Source organism: Mchenga conophoros, linkage group LG7 (assembly GCF_057382185.1).
Source record: "Mchenga conophoros isolate Kocher_MC1m ecotype Shallow Benthic linkage group LG7, M_conophoros_male_GT1.1, whole genome shotgun sequence".
Lineage (NCBI taxonomy): Eukaryota > Metazoa > Chordata > Actinopteri > Cichliformes > Cichlidae > Mchenga > Mchenga conophoros.
In genome coordinates, this window is record NC_140532.1 from 67,734,952 (window position 1) to 67,754,473 (window position 19,522).

Sequence of the window (19,522 nt, forward strand, 5' to 3'; positions counted from 1 at the left end):
TGATTTCTCCCTCTGAGTTTCTTGTCTTTTTTGGCTCGTTGTGCCTGTAAAAGAACTTTATAGTGTCAAAAATATGAGTCAAGACCAATAAGCAGTTATAACATCAGGCAAGTTCACTTTGTGTGCTGGAGTTACAGAAATACTCAAACAGGCAGCCCGAGTAACACCGGCCGCTACAAACACTCCTCGGTGACCCCTGCACAGGCGTCCTCTCTGTCAGCTGTTTCCAGGACCTCACATTCTCACATTCAGAGCCAACTTCACGTCCCTGTTAGAGATGTTCCTCTGACTATTAAACTCTGGCTGAATCGATGCTGATTAACTGATAAAGTCTTTACAACAAAACAAAATCAGGGGCAGTCCAGGATAGAGACATGGAATGGAATAACTTCCTCTGAGCGGAATAATCTCCCAGCTTGACTCCATTTAGTTTTTCTTTTTAAAAATAAATACACGAAAAGATGAAAAGGTTTTCTGTTTCGTGCCTCATCATCCTCTTCATTTGATACTGACATGAGAAATGATCACAGCTGATGTTTATCTTCTCTCTTTGATGTAGGCCTATTAAACGTCTCGATATCTTTACAAAATATTAATCAAAGTCCCTCTGCTCATCAGTACTTCTCCTGACAGCCGGTTTGCAGCTTCTTGACTTTTCTGCACAAGTGTCACCTGATCACTCACTTTTACATAATCCAGCAGCAGCCGTGCTGCTCTGGTTCAGGTCTGGAGCTCTTCCTGAGTTATTCTCAGACTGAAATTTGGGGTTTGGTGCCATCTCTGCGTCGGCCAGCCTCTCCGGACAGGTGGAGGCTGCTGACATCAGTGGGTTTTTTTGTTTCATTTATATTTATTGTTAGAGTGGATACAGTGACGGGTGAAGTGAATGCACTGGTTATCTCTGCATCGTGGCTCCTGTTTGCAGGTGTCAGGGAGCAAGAACCTCAAAGCTGATGTTAGAAGGCGGCGTCCAGATTCCCGGGTCTCAGTCCAATCGTGCATGTGTGAGACGTGCTGGACAAAAACCTCGCAGCTTACAGGAGGTGAAGCATCTGTCGGTGCAGATACCACAGCACACCCTCAGCGTCCACGCCTCGACAGATCGGATCACCAAAGTGTCATCGTTTATTTTCCAGTCGTCTTGGTTTTTTCTCCCAGGTCCTCGTGGAAAATGTGGAACACACCATCTGTAAGTTTGACGGTATCAGTCTGGCAGCGGACTCACTGTCTTTGTCCCCAACGAATCAACTCTTTGTTTGTTCCAATTATAAACTATTTTGAGTTTTTTGGGGGGGGGTTAAACTTGTAGTTACAAAAAAATTATAATAAATTGGGAAAACTGATAAAAGTGAAATGAAATGAGTTAATGGGGCCAGTCAAAGGTGTCAGTTTTACCATCCCATCCCAGTTCCTGCTCCGTTCCAGTGTAAGAGCAGGAACACCCGGAGTGAGGGAACACAGACTCTCCTCTGACTGATGTCAGTTTGTGCAAACACAGCGACCTGAGATGATGATGGTGATGGTCTCTACGATGAGACACTTGGCTGCCAGTTCATGTGAAGTTAAAGTAAAGCTTGAAGTATAGCAACAATAATCAAAGGAGGCAGCATGTTCTGAACAAAAGGTTTTATTTTTACTGTGTGTTGTGCGTCAGATGGTCCCTTTGTTTTCTTTCTCTTCTAATAGAAATAAGGCGGCTGCTCTTCCAGCTGCAAATATTCCTTCTCACCAGTCAAGCCTTTTATTTGTCACATGCAAAGTTTGCAGCTGCAGTGAAAGACGGACCTGCCTCCAAACGTCTGACTTTATCTACACTCTGACTACGTGGAGACGCTTGAGCACAGTGTCGTTGTTTCGACAGCAGAGAGGATGTCAGTTGTGACGTCAGTGCTTTCTGTGGCAGCGTGTCGCTACTTTAGCGAACTGCTCGCAGTGGACCCGCCCATCTGCTCCAACACCCGCCTCCTGCAGCAGCTCGTCCACTGAAAACACAGACACAGCTGTCAATCACAGTTAACTCATTTGTTCCAGATGTAATAGAAACCTGTAGAAAGTGTGTATCCATTCTTCTCCCTGTCAGCAGCTCCAGTTTTAGAAAAGCAAACCAATCATCAGCTTTTGTCTGTGATTAGAAGGAAATTCTGATATTTAGTTTTATATTCTGTTTCAGGGCCATAAGTGTGTGCATTCATGTCACATGAATGAAGCATATTTATTCTGATCATTCAGGTTGTCCTGAATAAAATGATGGAAATTAGATGCCAATTTCTTTAAATAAAGTTCTCATTAAAACCCTTTACAGAGAATTTCACAGGTCCCACATGACGGCGGGTGACAGGGTATCAGTATAAACTCAGCCTCCTACAACATTTCCAAGAACCTCGCCACCATGCTAGCTCCCCACCAACTCTACCAACACGGTCCAGAAACTTGCACTGGATCCAGATGAAACCATTGTGTCCTCTGATGTGGTCTCAGTCTTGTATCCCTACAACCGAGGCAGCAGAGACTGTCAGGAAACAACTGCAGACAGAAAACAGAACCAGCTTCACCCTGATACACCTCCACAACGAGGGTTTTTACAGACACAAACATGGATGTGCCATGGGCTCCCTGGTGTGTCCAACCTTTGAAATGGTAAATGGTCTGTATTTGTATAGCGCTTCACAAGCCGGGACTCGAACCGGCAACCTTCAGATTACAAGGCGAACTCCCAACTCTTGAGCCACGATCGCCCGTCGTTTACATGCAGGAAGGGACAGCACCTAGCCGATGATACCGATACATGGACGACACCTGGGTCAAAATCAAAACCCAAGAAGTGGAATCAAATCTGGATAGAAACATCAAATACACCAGGGAAGACACAAAGATAACAGTGCCATGAACACTGAGGACAATGGAAACCTCAACACTGAAGTTTACAGAAGCCCACACACATGGACCAGTACCTCCTCTCTGACTCCCATCACCCTCTGGAACACAGACTTGGAGTAACAGGACCCAACACCAGGCAGAACATGTTCCCTCTAAGCCTGAAGGGAGAAAGAAGGAACGCACACGTAAAGGAAGCATGTGTAACATGTGGCTCTCATCAAATCAGCAAAGATGCAGAAAAAAGAAGATCAGACACCAGCTATGGAGGATGAGAAGGACAAACAGAACAACGCTTCATCCCTGATGTAGCAGGTTTATCAGAGAAACTCAGGAGAGTCTCAACATCCCAGTGCACTTCAGACCACGCTACACACTCAGACACAAACTAAACAGCGTAGTGTAGCAGTGCAGTGAGGAGTGCTCAGACACTGGAGACACCAAACAGCCTCTCGATAAAGCCGTGGCATTTATGAAGAAGTCTTCACAAACTAAAGGACGTCATGTTTCCTTCTTTTTTCCAGCTCCAGGACCTGAATGACTGTGAACCTACATGGATGTAAAGACATGAAGAGTGGCTCGAGATTTTTGCAAAGCGCTACACAACATATGTTTGACATTGAGTAATAGATCCTTTCATTGAGTTTTCATAGAAAGTCATATCTGTTCATAAATGTTGCCTTACAGCCTGTGTTGGGTTTTTTGGCATCGCAGATGAAACTGATAACAGCCGAGTGCTTGAACACCACCACAGGAGAAGCTGAAGCTGCTACGTTATTCAGCAAAAATAAATATTAATGTAATATGCTGTTAAAAAAGTAACAGCACAGCCAGGCCAAATGCTGAAGTTCTCCAAATTCATCAGTTACAAAAAGTATTTGAAGGTTTTCTATGATGTCTTTTTCTTCCCTCGGTGGGATTTTGGGGCTCTTGGTGTTTCATAACCTCCATCTCTTCTTTCTGAGCCATTCCTTGGTGTATTTGTTAGCGTGCTGAGCATCATTATTACTTTCAAAGTTGGACTTTTGTTTTAACTTTCGGACAGATAGCCTCACGCTAGCTTCAAGCACTCTTTGATATGAAAGAGCATTTCTTCCATCGGGCTCCACAGTTGTTTTTGGATTTCAGCGCCTTTAGTCTGCGCTAAAAACATCGATGGTCTGTTTCAGCCAAACAAGTCTATCTTTAATTAGTCGTGCAGAGCGCTTTCTTCCAAAGAGGCGGCTCTTTGAAAGCACAGTGTGCTCAGTGCAAAATAGTTTTGCAGTAATATTCTTCTAAATGAGGACAGGCTTCATTTGTTTCTCTTTTATTTGAAGTATCACAAAACATGCTCTCCTCAGTCGGGTCAATGGTCCTGGACGACTCATGACTCTTCTTACAGTGGACTCGTCCATTTCTAATAACTGGGAGCATTTTTAAATCTCTTTCCTGCTTCTCAACCTTCTCTTTAGAGAGCCTCAGAGAGCTACTTAGATCAAGAAATGATGACATAAAATACTTTAATTACCAATAAGACCGACATGTTTCATGAGCTTTTTGACTGAACTTAAACTAAACCAGCCATTTCTGTAGTTTTTATATTAAACGTTTCAATAACTATTAGCATTTTTTTAAGTTAAATTGCATTTTAGCGTTGCACTTTTTTGACCCGTCAGTGACTTGGTGGATGTGTTGATCAAACATGGCAGTTCTACTAACAGGCCAATCATTTAAACAGAGATGCAGCCAGTTTGTTTCAGTAATGATGAAAGCAACAGAAAGAAAGAAGGATGGATTAGTGTAAGGTGTTCCCTCTCTCTGGAAACGACACAATCATTCAGATGGATTAGACGCGTCCTCGGGGAAATGACGTGTTCTGATAGGAGCTCCTTAAACGACCTTTTATCAGCAGTTAAAGTGGAGAATGGGAACCAGTCAGACGAGTGCAAACCAAAACCCTGCAGGATGTGGAGAAGAACACAAAATATTATGAACCTCCTTATTGCGGCTCCTCCAACCAACGGCCGCGGCAGGCTAAACATGAGGACAACAGGAAACACATGAGATGCACTTCTGTACTATTTGCTCCTTTTATTCCACATGGTACTGTCCACTATACGAATCAGCACATGGGATCAAACTATTAAACAAATGCACAGACTGCACAAACAAAATAACTGCAACTCACAAAAAATTCCCCCAATTACTACACCAAACTACAACATCGGCCTGTGGCATAAATTAGTGCATAAACCATACATCAAGTTACAGTCAAGCTGACTCAAGCTGCGGTCGACAGAAGGTTTCCCCTCATGCTCACCCTACTTTTCTGCTCATCAACATCAGGTGCGGTGAACAGGTGAGTGCAACCACATTTACCACCTAACACACCCATGAGTCACGCCCCACGCCCGTGCACCAGTACAGTGATTGCATTTAAACCAACCCACTTAATCAAAAAAGGAACAACTCATATGGCTCCTACACTCCTCGTGTTCATTCCACATGCATAACAGCACGCATTCTTCTTGCTATGTGAGGCTTCAGGTATTAAAGTCTACAGAAACAATCTCGCTCAGCCATCTGTGGGCAACAAAGAAGCAAAATGCTGAGTTGTTGGTTTGTGATGCTGCAGAGCTCTGTTTTCACTGTCACCAACTTCTGTGTAGAAATGGATTAAAAGTCTGAAATGCTGAAAACTGCAGAGCTCAATGAGCAGTAACTTTGCTGCCTGTAACAACACCGTGCACGAGGATTCACTTCCACTTGTCAAAAGCATGTCTTTGTCCTGTCTTCCTTATATCACAGCAGATGGCCCCGCCCCTCCCTGAACCTGGTTCTGTTGGAGGTTTCTTCCTGTTAAAAGGGAGTTTTTCCTTCCCACTGTCGCCAAAGTGCTGCTCATAGGGGGTCATTGTTGGGTATATCTCTCTATGTACTATTGTGGGTCTACCTTACAATATAAAGCACCTTGAGGCGACTGGATTAACCCTCTCAGGCTCAAATTAAGTTTTTGTTGCTAATGCACAAGAGAATACCTGCAGTGGTACTTCTGAGTAAAAAAAACTCATAAAACATGTATGTGGGGTAATCGGGTTGTTAGTTTTTAACTGTTGCAAATCTGCAACGCCTGCCTCGAGAGGGTTAAATGTGAGTGGTTTTAGGAGACACTCACCCTCTTTGTCTGTCAGTTTCTCTCCCAGCCCGGTGAGTTTGGCTCGCAGCTCAGAGGCCAGGATGAAGCCTTTCTGCTCCTTGTCGGCCATCCTCATGGCCTCCAAAATCTCCTGCTCTGGCGCCTCCTGCTGGAGCTGCCGGTGCATGATGCTCAGGAAGGTGGAGAAGTCCAGCTCTCCTTCCCGGCCTGTGAGCAGAAAGAAAACAGAGATCTGCTTTTACTGGCACAAAGAAATGAGGCCACTGCAGGAGAAGGGAAGGGCGGGGGAGAAAGTACCACACAGTGTATATGAAATGAGCAAACACTAAAGCAATAAAAGCAAATGTAAAGAGTGTGGCTGTGAGGTAGCTGCTGACGATATGCAGTTAATTAACCAGAACACACACAGCTTCCTCCAGGCTGATCTCAGTGTGTATGAGAGAAACAAGGAAAAACAAATATCACCTCCTTTATGGAAACAGACACAAATATCAAAACTACAGCAAATTTAAAATTACTCCTCAAACTTTCGCAGCTTTCCAGGAAATCTAAGGTTCAGGGGCGCTGACATGGAAACAGGAGCTTCGTTCAGGCTTGCTGTCTTCTTACAACAATGACTGAATAACTTTTTCTTGATCTCAGGATATTAAAATCTTTATCTTCAGGTAAATCCATTAATCTGTCCACATTGGATTATTTATCTCAGCCCCTTCTGTCAAACATGATGGAAATACCAGCCCAATCTTGCATATCAGGGTCTCATTCCTCTGCCACGTCCTCCACCTGACCCAGCTGAGAGACCTGATCTCAGGGATCTGCCCCGGGGTCTCCAGTCTTTGGAAAATAAGGTGAACATTATCCAAACAGTAACACTCTCCTCCAGGACCTCCACAGCCTCTCGTGAGCATACGGGGGAAAGTGGAGGCCGAGAGAATCAATCATCTGCGTCTCCGACAACTTTTCACATGTTTTTGACTCCGTTGGTGCGGTGAGGAAGATGAAGGCAACACAGGGGACAAAGCAAGCAGGTCAGGTTTGATAAACACAAATGGAGCCATTAAGATCACATGAGGTGATAAATGCTTGGTTTGCTCACTGAAATAGCTGCGCTGCTCGTGGGCTGGTGAGCTGAACTGTTTCATTTCAGCACTTTCCCTGATTTGAGTTATTACTGCGTCACCTCAGAAATCAGAAATAAGGAGTCGGAAGGATGATTTCGGGAATACTCTACCCATGTTGTGGCTCAGGAGGTGGCGCTGGACCTCGGAGGGGGTGGGGCTCGACCCAAGGCATCGCATCACTGTTATCAGCTCCTTGGCTTCGATCTTGCCTTTCCGCTGGCGGTCGTACAGCGAGAAACACTCCTTAAACTCTGCGGACACATGAGCACGTTATACACATGTGCAGGAGTCCACATTGTTGCTTTGTCATGTGGACAGAGCAGGATCAGTGATGTCAGCAGGTCTCAGCCTGAGTGCGTCACCTGCTGGGAGAAGGTGGATGATGCTAACAAGGTGCAAAGGAAACTAAAGAGCAACTTCAGCCTTCACTCCTGAGACAAACGTGTTAAACTTCACTCACAGCTCCTCCAGAGGCAGCGAGACCAATCGGACACGCGTGCCCGTCCCATCTGCTGCAAATGAGCCTCAAAGGCGCCTTTATCTTTCTGTACCAAGGTTACATCTGTTCACATACTACAGTGGATGCAAAAGTATTCGGCCCCCTTGAACTTGCCCACAAAGAGTGTGGCTGTGAGGTAGCCCCACTTTGCAGTTATTTATTTGTACAAAATGTATGATTTGTGTTCCATTTCTCACGTGTGCACCACTTTGTGTTGGTCTTTCACCTGGAATTCCAATAACACTGATTCATGTTTGTGGCTGTAATGTGACAAAATGTGGAAAAGTTCAAGGGGGCAAAATACTTTTGCAAGCCACTGTACATACTATGTAATACACAGCCGTGCTTCACAGGACTCTGCATTCACTCCAGCCGAAGAACCTGTTTTAGCACCAATAACGTGCAGTGATGTCTTTATCTGCCTCATCACTGTGGAGGAGTTTTAGTTGCGTCGCCTCATTGAGGTTTGCAACATCCGCTCATGCACAGCTCTCTGAGCTCTGCAGCAGCTCCATTCTTTCCTTCTTCAGTCGTTCTGTTGCAGACCTGCTGCTGTGCTGGGTTCTTTGTCCTGTTGATGAGCCGGTTTGGTCCAAGCTTCAGCTGTGGGACACACGGCCTCACACTGACTCTACAGAGGAGCTCATGGTCCACTCAGATCATCGTCCCTCCTCCACCGTGCTGACGGCTGTATGAGGTCTTTGGTTTCTTCAAGCTGCTGAAGTCTTGTTCTTTGTTTACATGCAGCTTTGATTCAATTCAATTTTATTCATATAGTGCCAACAACAGTCACCTCAAGGCGAAGATCAAGATGAAGAACAACATCACAGCGATGTGTTGTATCAGAGTTATTTCTTGTTAAATCATATTTCTCATTCAGTTCAGTTTTATTTATACAAATCACAACAACAGTCGCCTCAAGGAGCTTTATACTGTAAGGTCGACCCTACAATAACACATACAGAGGAAACCCAACAATCATATGACCCCCTATGAGCAGCACTTTGGCGACAGTGGGAAGGAAAAACTCCCTTTTAACAGGAAGAAACCTCCAGCAGAACCAGGCTCAGGGAGGGGCGGGGCCATCTGCTGTGATTGGTTGGGGTTAGAGAAGGAAGACAGGATAAAGACATGCTGTGGAAGAGAGACAGAGGTTAATAACAGATATGATTCAATGCAGAGAGGTCTGTTAACACATAGTGAGTGAGAAAGGTGACTGGAAAGGAAAAACTCAATGCATCATGGGAATCCCCCGGCAGCCTACGTCTATTGCAGCATAACTAAGGGAGGATTCAGGGTCACCTGGTCCAGCCCTAACTATATGCTTTAGCAAAAAGGAAAGTTTGAAGCCTAATCTTGAAAGTAGAGATAGTGTCTGTCTCCTGAATCCAAACTGGAAGCTGGTTCCACAGAAGAGGGGCCTGAAAACTGAAGGCTCTGCCTCCCATTCTACTTTTAAATACTCTAGGAACAACAAGTAGGCCTGCAGAGCGAGAGCGAAGTGCTCTAATAGGGTGATATGGTACTACAAGGTCATTAAGATAAGATGGGGTCTGATTATTTAAGACCTTGTATGTGAGGAGCAGGATTTTAGGCTTTGAAAAACTAAAACGTGCTGCCTTGTTCTTTTTAGAGAGACGAGTCTTGTTTGTTCAGTCTGTTTCTAGCTGCACTGTCACAGATTTTAACCTGCTAACTGAGGTCTGCAGAGTCTGAGATGGAGCTCTTGGGACTTTTGGTGTTTCACAGGCTGGATGCACATCGAGAACACATCCTGTGACCTCAGCTGAGATATTTCCAGTCCACTCTTCCATCCTGTCAAACTGTTTGACACTTAAAGACATTTTAATGATTTTAACAACTCAAACAAGAAAAGCCACTTCTTCCCTTTCCATTGTTGTGTTTGGAACATCAGGGAAATCTCACGATCTTCATCTTTTAATGACTCTTCCCAGCTGATTCGACTGTCATCCACGCAGACACTAAGTTTGCTGAAAACACGAAACTGATTGTAAAATGAGTGAATAAAAGCTGCATCTGTGCATGTTCGCCTGTGTCAGAATAAACTTGTGTCCCGTGGGAAGCCCTGACGGCAGTTTAACAGACTGGAAGATGAGAAACCACCAAACACAAGCAGACTGAAAATCAGTGTTTGGATGCAATACCTCCTCATTAGCAAACACTGCGCTCGGACCCTCGCTGTCTGATCGCGTTAGCGGGTCAGGGAGGTCAGCTGAACTGGAACAAGCGCTGCTTTGTGCCGCAGCGGCCACACAAGACTCTTCTGTCTGATTAAAGTCCTGCTGCCTGTGGCTGAAATAATAACCTGTCCTTCCTGCTGCACAGAGACCATCACGGTCAACGCTTCGTCATCTGAATGCATCAGTTTAAGTTCCAGCAGTAAGCAGCTGTGTCAGGACAGCAAGGGCACATGTGTCAGCATCTTACCGTTAATCTGATCCTGAGTCAGGAACTTTGCCTGGAATGAAAGCAGGAACAGCATTAACAGAAATCTGGACGACAGCGTGAAGCTTCAGCGGGGACGTTATCTCACCATTGTGTCTGCTGTTGTGACGAAGCAGCCGGCTGTCAGCGCTCAGGAAAACTGATCCACGCTCTGAAAGATGAGGAATGTAACGGGAGCGGACGGCGGATGCTGGCTGGGACAGCCAGGCTCATCCCTCTGCTGCTGAGGTGTCGCGTTTATGTTTGAAAGCATATATATTTAATATCACACATGCTGCACATACGAGCAGCTGAAAGCCTCCTACACACCTCTGTTCACCTCTGACCCACGTGACCAGGGTCAGAGGTGAACAGTCAACACTGGAGGACTCCTGAACGCCTAAAAACTGCTGCAAAATCAACAATTATTTGAAACAAAATTCAGTTTTCATTAGATGGAGCAGATACTCTCAGAGAGTCGATGCACAGGAGCAGAAAAGGATTAAAGGTTAATATTATTTCTAGAGCTACACATATTTTTTTTTATCTTAAATCTGTAAAATGCTGTTTAGTTGGAAACCTGTGAATTCTTCTGTCTAAAGACAGACTCGGTGAATCGCTCACTGTAGGTTATTTAAAAGTAGAATGGGAGGCAGAGCCTTCAGTTTTCAGGCCCCTCTTCTGTGGAACCAGCTTCCAGTTTGGATTCGGGAGACAGACACTATCTCTACTTTCAAGATCAGGCTTCAAACTTTCCTTTTTGCTAAAGCATATAGTTAGGGCTGGACCAGGTGACCCTGAATCCTCCCTTAGTTATGCTGCAATAGACGTAGGCTGCCGGGGATTCCCATGATGCATTGAGTTTTCCTTTCCAGTCACCTTTCTCACTCACTATGTATTAACAGACCTCTCTGCATTGAATCATATCTGTTATTAACCTCTGTCTCTCTTCCACAGCATGTCTTTATCCTGTCTTCCTTCTCTCACCCCAACCAATCACAGCAGATGGCCCCGCCCCTCCCTGAGCCTGGTTCTGCTGGAGGTTTCTTCCTGTTAAAAGGGAGTTTTTCCTTCCCACTGTCGCCAAAGTGCTTGCTCATAGGGGGTCATATGATTGTTGGGTTTCCTCTGTATGTGTTATTGTAGGGTCGACCTTACAGTATAAAGCTCCTTGAGGCAACTGTTGTTGTGATTTGTATAAATAAAACTGAACTGAATGAGAAATATGATTTAACAAGAAATAACTCTGATACAACACATCGCTGTGACGTTGTTCTTCGTCTTTATCGGAGCTCTTATCGCGGTGTGCTCGTATAAACCATACTCTGAGCCTGAAGCCTCTCTCTACATGAACTGAGGTTGTATTAGAGCACGCTGCTGAATTTAATACATTGAGGATGTTTTTGAGGCATAACTCCTCCAAATTAAATTAAAAAGAAGGTTAAATTAAAAGATCTGAGAACTGAGACTTTGGGTATTCAGATACATTTACTTGGTTCAGTTTTATTCACATATATATCCACGCATATTTAAACAAATATTTGATTTTATATATTTCAGCTGCATTTTTCATGTTTCTTAGGGAAAATCCTTGAGCGTGAGCTGAGGAGAATGAATATTTTTGGTGGTTTGTGAGCTGCTTTCAGTTTTTGTATCCCAGTAATAAACAGGTGGAAAAGTGTGGATGCTGTGAGGCTGTATTTCTAATATCCAGTGAAAACCATAAACAGTTTCATCATGGCGTTCCTGTGATTCTGCGACAGATCCTCATTCTTCTCCTTCTAACTCCGTCATATGTGGCTCATCTGGTGGAGGTGGAGCGTGTAGACGGTGCAGGGCCGTGGGATGTAGATCAGTCCGGGGACTGTCGTCCTCAGGATGCTGTCGTTCCACAGACAGGCCACCCAGATCGCCACCAGGATCAGAGCTGCAGAGAAACTATCAGCACAGAGTCAAACAAAGGACATCTTATGTAGGAGTTTGCAGGAAGGCAGCAACCACTCAACAAGCAGTTGGGAAATGCTCATTTTCCCCAGCGTGTCACCAAACAGTCGCCTGTGTGAGCGGAGCTTTGGGCCCACAGATGGAGAAGAAAAGGGTGGAGGACAGTGAAAACGAGCCGTCTGCGTTAATGATGTGAGATGTTGTTTTAACTATTATTGATCCTGAGAGCCTGAATGAGTCGGTGTATTACCAACTTAACCTTGAACCTTTAATGTTGGTCGACTAAAAACCTGAAAACATAATTATTTATGTTTCCCAGTTTGCTCATTCGCTGCGTTTTCTCTTTTTTTTTTTTACCTGTAGAACATGAAAAGCCCATCACTGTTGAGAAACAAGCCCCGCCTCCTCTGATGCATCACTGTAGTGGTCATGGCGAAGAAGGTGAAGGTGAAGAGGATGAAGGTCTGTCCTTCTGTGATTAAATACCTGTCGCCAGGGACAAAGAGAAGCATAACCAATCAGCTCAGTGGCTCCATCAGGTGGCCGGTGGGTGAAGTCGCCCTGCAAACGTCCACTGGTGTAAGCAGACCAAGCCGCTTCAGGGATCATTTCAGGGGAGGAGCCAGTCGGTTCGTTTTGAAGCTGTTTTTCTATAGGTGAGTGTGAGGAAGCTTCCTGCCATGTTAAAAATGTGTTTTCCACTCAGTTTCAGTGTAATTCTAACTGACCAGAGTGCAACATAAGTGCACATCGGGCAGTTTTCCACCGTGTGTGTTTCAGTAAGGTGACCGTATTTTGATTTTCAATAAATAGGACACTTGGACCAGTCATGAAGAACTTTAATAACACTGTTTCATATTTAAACTATGCTTTCTCTGTACGGTTAATGAATGGTGACATAAAAAAGGTCATATAGGCTTTTACAAGTCAACGAGTGCAAAAAAAGAGGACAGTTGGTCACCGTAGTTACAGTGAATCACAATCGTTTGAAACTTCCTGCATCCGCCAGCAACCTTTTGCTATCCAGCTGCAGAACGCACTTTGTCTCCGTCACACTCAGAGGTCTGAGGCTTTCACTATTTGTGTGTCAGAAAAATGATGAATTTTAGGTTTGTGTGTGAAAACAGCCATTCACCTGTTTGATGCGTTTATGTTGAAGGGAGCAGTGAACTGAAAAAGTTGCTTTAATTTAACAGCAGAGAACGAGCAAAGGTTTAAAAACTGCAACCAGCAGAAGCACAAAGTAAAACACTCGTTTGGTATTTAAAGGTCTGAGTCGACCTTCACTCGCTTCTTGAATTCTGTCCTCACTGCATAAACCAGGAAGTCAGCAACACCTGAGAAGCAGCTAATCAATTATTACTAACAGCTGGAGGTGATCACACACACACACACACACACAGCCTCAGGTGGTCGGGTATTGTTCTTCAACTATTTACAGGTGAGTTCAGCTGTTACCTGGTGGGAGGACAGCCAGCAGATTAAAGCAAAACTTTCAAATGTCCGAAATTCAACATAATGAAGATTTAACTTATAAGAGTTCTAATTACTGATATTTCTTTATTAAAACTCAAAATATCCACGATTATCTGTGACTTCAGCTGTGACCTGTGATTAAAACAAATATTTAAAAAATGATAATATTATTTTATCACTTAGCTTCAGTCCAACTCGGCCACCACAAAGGTCATTTTTGTCCATAAAGAAGCAAATATGGCGTCTTAAACTAAAAATAAAAACATGCTTTTATTTTATACTCACGCACTAGTCAAAATTCATTCTGTATATTTTTCACGTCCACGCATCTAAACTGTGTGTGTGCCGCTGTGATTGTATACTGGGAGAATATTTCATGCTCTGTAACTTCAAAGCTTCTCCGTTGTGTTCGTTGTTTCTGCTGCTGGGAGCCACCTGACCCCTGAGCTCTTTAGATCTTCTTAATTATGAATGAATTTAATTTTGTTCTGCCTGGCTGGCTGTGTGAGTGAGTGTCTCAAAAATATGGAAATGTCCTGGAGTAAAGTCGAGAATGAGCCTCTGCACGTCTGACTCTCACACAATACACAAACCTCTCACTGCAGACTAAATGCAGATTTATGTACCTGCTGCTGGACTTTTTTAATTACTACTTTCAGCCAACACAGGTTTCACTTGGTGCCTCCATCTGTTAGCTACTTTGGGTTTAAATAGAAAACTCTGTGGTTAATGTTCCTCTGAGATGAAAATAACAGCTTATTTGATGCTCAGTCATCCAGGTAAGGAAATCCCAGAAAGCCCACTGAAGACGCTACGTCCAGTTTTCAGTGGGAGAAACGGTCCGTCACTCATCCAGGTGACCTCTTGGTGTTGAAACATGTACCTACAGGCCAGTGGCCACGCCTTCAATGATGAGGATGTAACATCCTGGACAGGGAGGAACGCTGGTTTGAAGGCGGAGTCAAGGAGGCCATTTATGTGAAAAGGGTAGAGACCATCTCTGAATGGAGGAGGGGCCTAAGGGTACATCTGTCACCATCTTACAATGCTGGCCATTGATTGGTGGTCAAGACAGTTTGCATATTATTGATCAAGGAAGTGACCTCACAGCCCATTGTTCCTTCAGTGGGCTGGTTTCAGTCATTATGCAAATGTCCTGTTTCTAAGGTTGGAAAGCTGCAGTCAGCTGAGACTGAAGACGTCACCTGATGATGACGAAGCGTTGATGATGTGTTTTCGATGTCTTGGCTCTCACAGGGCAGACGGACGCATTTCATCAAAACTGGCAATTATTATTCCAAGTTGCTCTTTTTCTTTAAAACTCTGGATTAACGTTGCTGCACGCCTGTAAGCTGCTTTGCAACCCACCTCCAGCCCTTCACATGCTGTTTATGAGCTAAATTAGTATCAGTAAAACCTAAAAGTAAGTTTTGTTCTTCCCTCAGATATTTGCAGGGACTGAACTTTAAGCACGGACAGAGCATGTGCAGAGGATGTTGTAGTAAAGCAGACTGACCAGTAGTAGGCAGCGTTTGGAGCGAGTAGCATCCACGCTGACGGTGGCATCCTCTCCTCCTGCTCCCTGCGACTGAAACAACCATTGAAGAAGAGCACGAGGACGAGGAAGAAAGGGACGTACCTAAGGAGGAAAACGATCCTCGTTACAAGAATAAATGTCAAACATCGACATCGTCTGCTCTTTTGTTGAAAAATCGCTTTTCCTTTGAATTTAAAGCTGCATTTGTTTTTGTCTGTTTTGCAACATTTTTCTGCACTTGTGCTTAATTATAATTATACATTTTTGTCCGCATGTGGAGTCATCGCTTAACACAACACAACAGCTTTTTCTCTTCTTACCACATCATGTGACCAACAGTGTCATCGTAGTGAAACAGCAGCTCAAAGACGTCGACCTGAAAAACACAAAAACTTTATGAACACGAATCAATTTTATTCATTTATTTGTTTTATTTCTCAAATAGCAGATGATGCATCAGTCATTCAACTGTTTCCCCAAGTTCAGATTCACATGTGTCCTCGGGTCTGCGGCGCTGTTCGTCCATCTGGAAGGTTTTGGTGTCAGCTGTCAGATTTCTGCTGCCTTCTGTATGAAGATCAGTGGAGGTTTCTTACATTCTACTTTCTCTGAACCACACTTCACTCACCAACTTAGACTGAAGGATCAGAATCAATGTGTCAGAAACAGACCTGGAGTCCTTTAAATTCTCACTGTGTTGTTGTGCATTCAGTTCAGATTGTAATGGGGACGAGCTGAACTCTGTATCAGGAGAACAAGTGTTCAGCTTCCGTTTCACTAAATCTGACTCACACCGAGGGAGGATGAGGAGGAGGAGGAGCGGTTCGGTTCTTACAGAAGGATCTCAGCTCAAGGACCCCCTCCTGAGCTCAGATGTATATTTTCCCACCGTTCACGGTCCGGGGTCCTCTCACTGTTTGTTATTCGGTCTTTCGAGTGCAGCACCTACCAGGGCCGAAGGTTTGAGGTTCCTCATTATTGGATTCTCTCTAACAGGCAGGTGCAGCTGGTAACCAATCAGCAGCAGGCGTCTCGTGATGGAGTCTGCCACCAAGTGAAGGGTGGTTCCCATGGAAACGGCGATGATGCCAAGGCGGACGGCGAGGCCCGGGAGCATCCAGGGGCTGCGTTCAAGCATCTGAGACGGAGCAAAGTCAATTAAAACTCAGAAAATCGACACCAAAGGAGTTCGTCATGTGGGATAGCCTGAGGCGCGTCACAGTTACTTTGAGAAGTATGAGCGGAGCCGTGACGTTGTACAGGAAGTGGAGATGGTCTGCAACCCCAGGATGCTGCAGAGGGAGCCAATCGGCAGGGAGGACGAGCTGCCAAAAACAAGACACTTCATGGTTAGGTTTTCCCAACATTATTCCACTAATGCTTTATTATTATAATAATTATTATTATTATTCCAATGCAGATGAGCGAGGTGGCGTCTTAATGAAAATATAGCGACGACTGAAAGCGATCACGTTTCAGCAGCAGAACAAAACAGATGCTGAATGTCCTGTTAGGCTCCCTCTGGGTGAAAATAGAAAGTCCCGAAATTAAGCGCTAGTCATCGTTTTGTTACCATGACGACAGGACGGCCAACATCCAGGATCCAATTCTGGAAGGTGAAGCTGAGCCAGAGGTCTAGGTGGAAGCGAGGCCTCGGCAGAACCGCCTCCACCTGCGTGGAACCGGCCGAGCGGCTGCAGGACACAGAGACGAGCGGAGGAACGTAAACGCACCGTTAACACAGAAAAAACATAGAAGCAGCTGAAACAGGAAGACGGGAAAATGGGAGCTCGGTGATTGCAAAAGGTGAAAAATGTCTCCAGCCTTCACAGGTTACGGACGTCAGGAGGTCTGAAACAACAGCACAGAGCCTGTTTGAAGGGAGGCTGCAGTGGACTCTGACTCTCAGACTTATACAAGCTTATACTGACTAGTTTAAGAGAATGGGTCGTATGAATAAAAAGAGCTTGTCTTCCATTGAAGTTAAATTGATATTCAGACCTGTCTGAAATCTCACAGAGCCCTCGTCTGGGCGCACACGCTGGACTGATCTCAGGAGCTGAGTTATGGATGTGGAGCGGGCTCCTGAGGTAAACTGGTCCTGGATGAGGGCCCAGAGGGCCACACAGAAGAAATCAAGTGCCCTGACCCTGGAGCCAGGACTGGGGAGGAGGGGCCACCTTTCTCTGGGCCAGGGGTGTCAAACAAAAGGTCTGGGGGCCAAAAGTGGCCCAGCAAAGACCCAAATCTGGTCAAATGAACAGCTCTGGATGTGTTAAAGCAGACATAAGTGTTGGTTTTAAACATTTTTTACAAGTTTTACAGAAACAGACAATCAACTAACAGAAGTTCCTGTTTTTTCACAATCGAAGAAGTTTATTATTTTCATCATGAGGCACAGTTAAAAATGTAGTTTATTTCTCACACGTTTTAGAGTTGTGCTGATAGATATTTCTTTCATTTACTACAGCAGCGTTTCTTTATCATGAGGTGTTTTCAGGAAAGTCGGACTAACAGGAGGCCCTGAGCTGAATCTGGAATACTTTTATGAGCCCTGAGGAGAACTCAAGGACATGGACGAATAGATGGATGCAAGGATGGATGGCACAGTTTAGAGGTTAAAATTTTCATCTAATCTCATGAATTAATTAGTAAATAAATAAATTAGATGTTTCTGTAGAGGCGTCTGCAGATGTCTTTTAATCATTGGTCCAAAGCTGTGACATTAATTAAAGGTGAATAACTGATTATGGGTGGGAATTATGAGAAATTGAACTGCACAAACCTGCACATGAAAGCTGCTGCACGCAGAGCTGGGTTCTCTCTCTTCCTCGTGGACGTCTTCGTGTCTGTCCGTAAAGTCATATTCTCTGCGTTATTGTCCTTTTCATTCCCACCGAGGTGTCAGTCCCACAGCGAGCACCGGTGCTCCAGAAACGGTTTCTCTTCATCTGAAATAAATCAAAGCAAATGATTTCACCAGCACAAACACAGAGCTTCTACAGGAAGTCCATCCATCAGGTTAATCTGTCAGCAGATTAGCATTAATCTGCACAAACCCCCCTCCCAGTTTTTATTAGATTAATCTGGTTTAGATGAGCTGATCTCAGAGCTTATGGTCCTGGAGTTCAGTGTAAAGAGATAAAAACCTCAAAAACATGTTTTCATTTTACTGAAAAGGAAAAAATGAACCTGCAGCATCTGACTGAGCTGAGCTCAGACTGAGCTTGCTCTGCTGAAAGTCAGCACTTTGTAGTTTGAACTGCTTTCAGGTGACATCAGGCTGACTGGGACAGTACAGCTATAGCTCATCTTTTCACCTGCCGAGTGAAAGTAAAAAACCCAAACTTTGAAACCACATAATCACAACTACATTTTTTAAGCAGTCAAACAGTCTCAAAATGAATCTGCCTGAAATGCAGCATAAAATCAGGGAATGTACAGAACATAACGGATTAATGGCCTCTCAAGAAAAACACCACACTCACACTTTAATAAGTGTTAGAGAAAAAAACTGTATGGCAATTAATAAGAAAGAAATTGATTAATGACACATATCAAAAATTAATAATATAAAAATTGCAAATTTACCACAACTTGACACAAAAATTTAAAATAAGCAAAAGAAAAACTGGAAGATTTCCTTTTTAAAAATGTGAAAAATAATAATAATAATAATAATAATAATAATAACAATAATAATAATAATAATAATAATAATAACAATAATAATAACAATAATAATAATAATAAATTATAGGCAATTTTAAAAACAAACTACGAAATATATGAAATATTTAGACAAATTTCAAAATAATCTGAAGCTTGGGAAATTAATGGCAAAAAATATCTATATAATTTTTTTTTTATCTTAATTTAAAATTCAAGTTAAAGTCATTGTTTTATACTAAACCAATTCAAATGGATATCTCGTGATTATCCTGACGGTTTTTGTTTTGATGAGCAGATGCAGTAATTGACCCGGACCAGAGGGTGGCGCTGCAGTGCGGGCCCTCTCGCGGTGAGCAGCAGAAGAAGAGGCGGGAACAGAAGTTGCTGGAGAACGTTCCTGTCGGAGGTGTTTTAAAGCGGAAACTTCCGTGAACGCTGAAATCAGCTGTTTGTTTCTGAGTGTTTGACGCTGCGGGACGTCGTTTTTATTTTCAGCAACAACAGGAGGTGTCATTTATCTGACCTTTGACCTCAGACACGCTTTTGGAAGCCGCTCGCTGACGTTAGCAGTTAGCCGTCGGAGCTAACCGGTCCACTCGCTCTGCTGCTGCCCGGAGACTCACACCCAGAGTCCAGTGCTTATAGTCAAACCAGCCGGGACCTCTGAACGTTTCCTCCGGGGCTGTAGGTAGGACAGAGCCGTTTCATGTCACCCCCGGGGCCGGTGTGGACTCTTTAATGGGAGGCGGATCGCTCCGGGGGAGTGGACGCTGTCAGTTTGGAAGAACGCGGAGCTCCTGGCTTCCTCTCGGGCT

The 19,522-nt window shown here is 44.1% G+C and overlaps 2 protein-coding genes across 3 annotated transcripts; both read right to left on the bottom strand.

Annotated features, from left to right (window-relative positions):
• Positions 1-1,643: 1,643 nt before the first annotated feature.
• Positions 1,644-10,241, bottom strand: calml4b (calmodulin-like 4b). Of its 2 annotated transcripts, XM_085280952.1 has the most exons (5): positions 10,188-10,241; positions 10,082-10,112; positions 7,245-7,385; positions 6,032-6,220; positions 1,644-1,982 (listed from the first exon to the last, which is right to left on the bottom strand). In XM_085280952.1, exons 1-5 carry the CDS (start codon positions 10,188-10,190, stop codon positions 1,885-1,887), a joined length of 462 nt encoding a protein of 153 aa, XP_085137078.1. In that variant the 5' UTR covers positions 10,191-10,241; the 3' UTR covers positions 1,644-1,884. The 2 variants fall into 2 exon arrangements, with proteins under 2 accessions (XP_085137078.1, XP_085137077.1); XM_085280951.1 differs by lacking the exon at positions 10,188-10,241 and having other exon boundaries at positions 10,082-10,177.
• Positions 10,242-11,565: 1,324 nt separating this feature from the next.
• LOC146571680 (ceroid-lipofuscinosis neuronal protein 6 homolog) lies at positions 11,566-19,161 on the bottom strand. Its single transcript, XM_085280950.1, has 9 exons — positions 19,023-19,161; positions 17,821-17,986; positions 16,609-16,729; positions 16,262-16,360; positions 15,985-16,173; positions 15,356-15,411; positions 15,015-15,137; positions 12,380-12,508; positions 11,566-12,016 (listed from the first exon to the last, which is right to left on the bottom strand). Exons 2-9 carry the CDS (start codon positions 17,898-17,900, stop codon positions 11,869-11,871), a joined length of 945 nt encoding a protein of 314 aa, XP_085137076.1. The 5' UTR covers positions 17,901-17,986; positions 19,023-19,161; the 3' UTR covers positions 11,566-11,868.
• Positions 19,162-19,522: the final 361 nt, after the last annotated feature.

Coding starts and splice junctions, on each gene's coding strand:
- calml4b (XM_085280951.1), bottom strand. CDS start 10,136: ATGCTGTTCCTGCTTTCATTCCAGGCAAAGTTCCTGACTCAGGATCAG. Junction 7,386..10,081: donor GACTCAGGATCAGATTAACG/GTAAGATGCTGA, acceptor ATGTGTCCGCAG/AGTTTAAGGAGTGTTTCTCG. Junction 6,221..7,244: donor CCTCCTGAGCCACAACATGG/GTAGAGTATTCC, acceptor TTCTGCTCACAG/GCCGGGAAGGAGAGCTGGAC.
- LOC146571680 (XM_085280950.1), bottom strand. CDS start 17,900: ATGACTTTACGGACAGACACGAAGACGTCCACGAGGAAGAGAGAGAAC. Junction 16,730..17,820: donor GCAGCAGCTTTCATGTGCAG/GTTTGTGCAGTT, acceptor TGTGTCCTGCAG/CCGCTCGGCCGGTTCCACGC. Junction 15,138..15,355: donor ACTGTTGGTCACATGATGTG/GTAAGAAGAGAA, acceptor TTTCCTCCTTAG/GTACGTCCCTTTCTTCCTCG.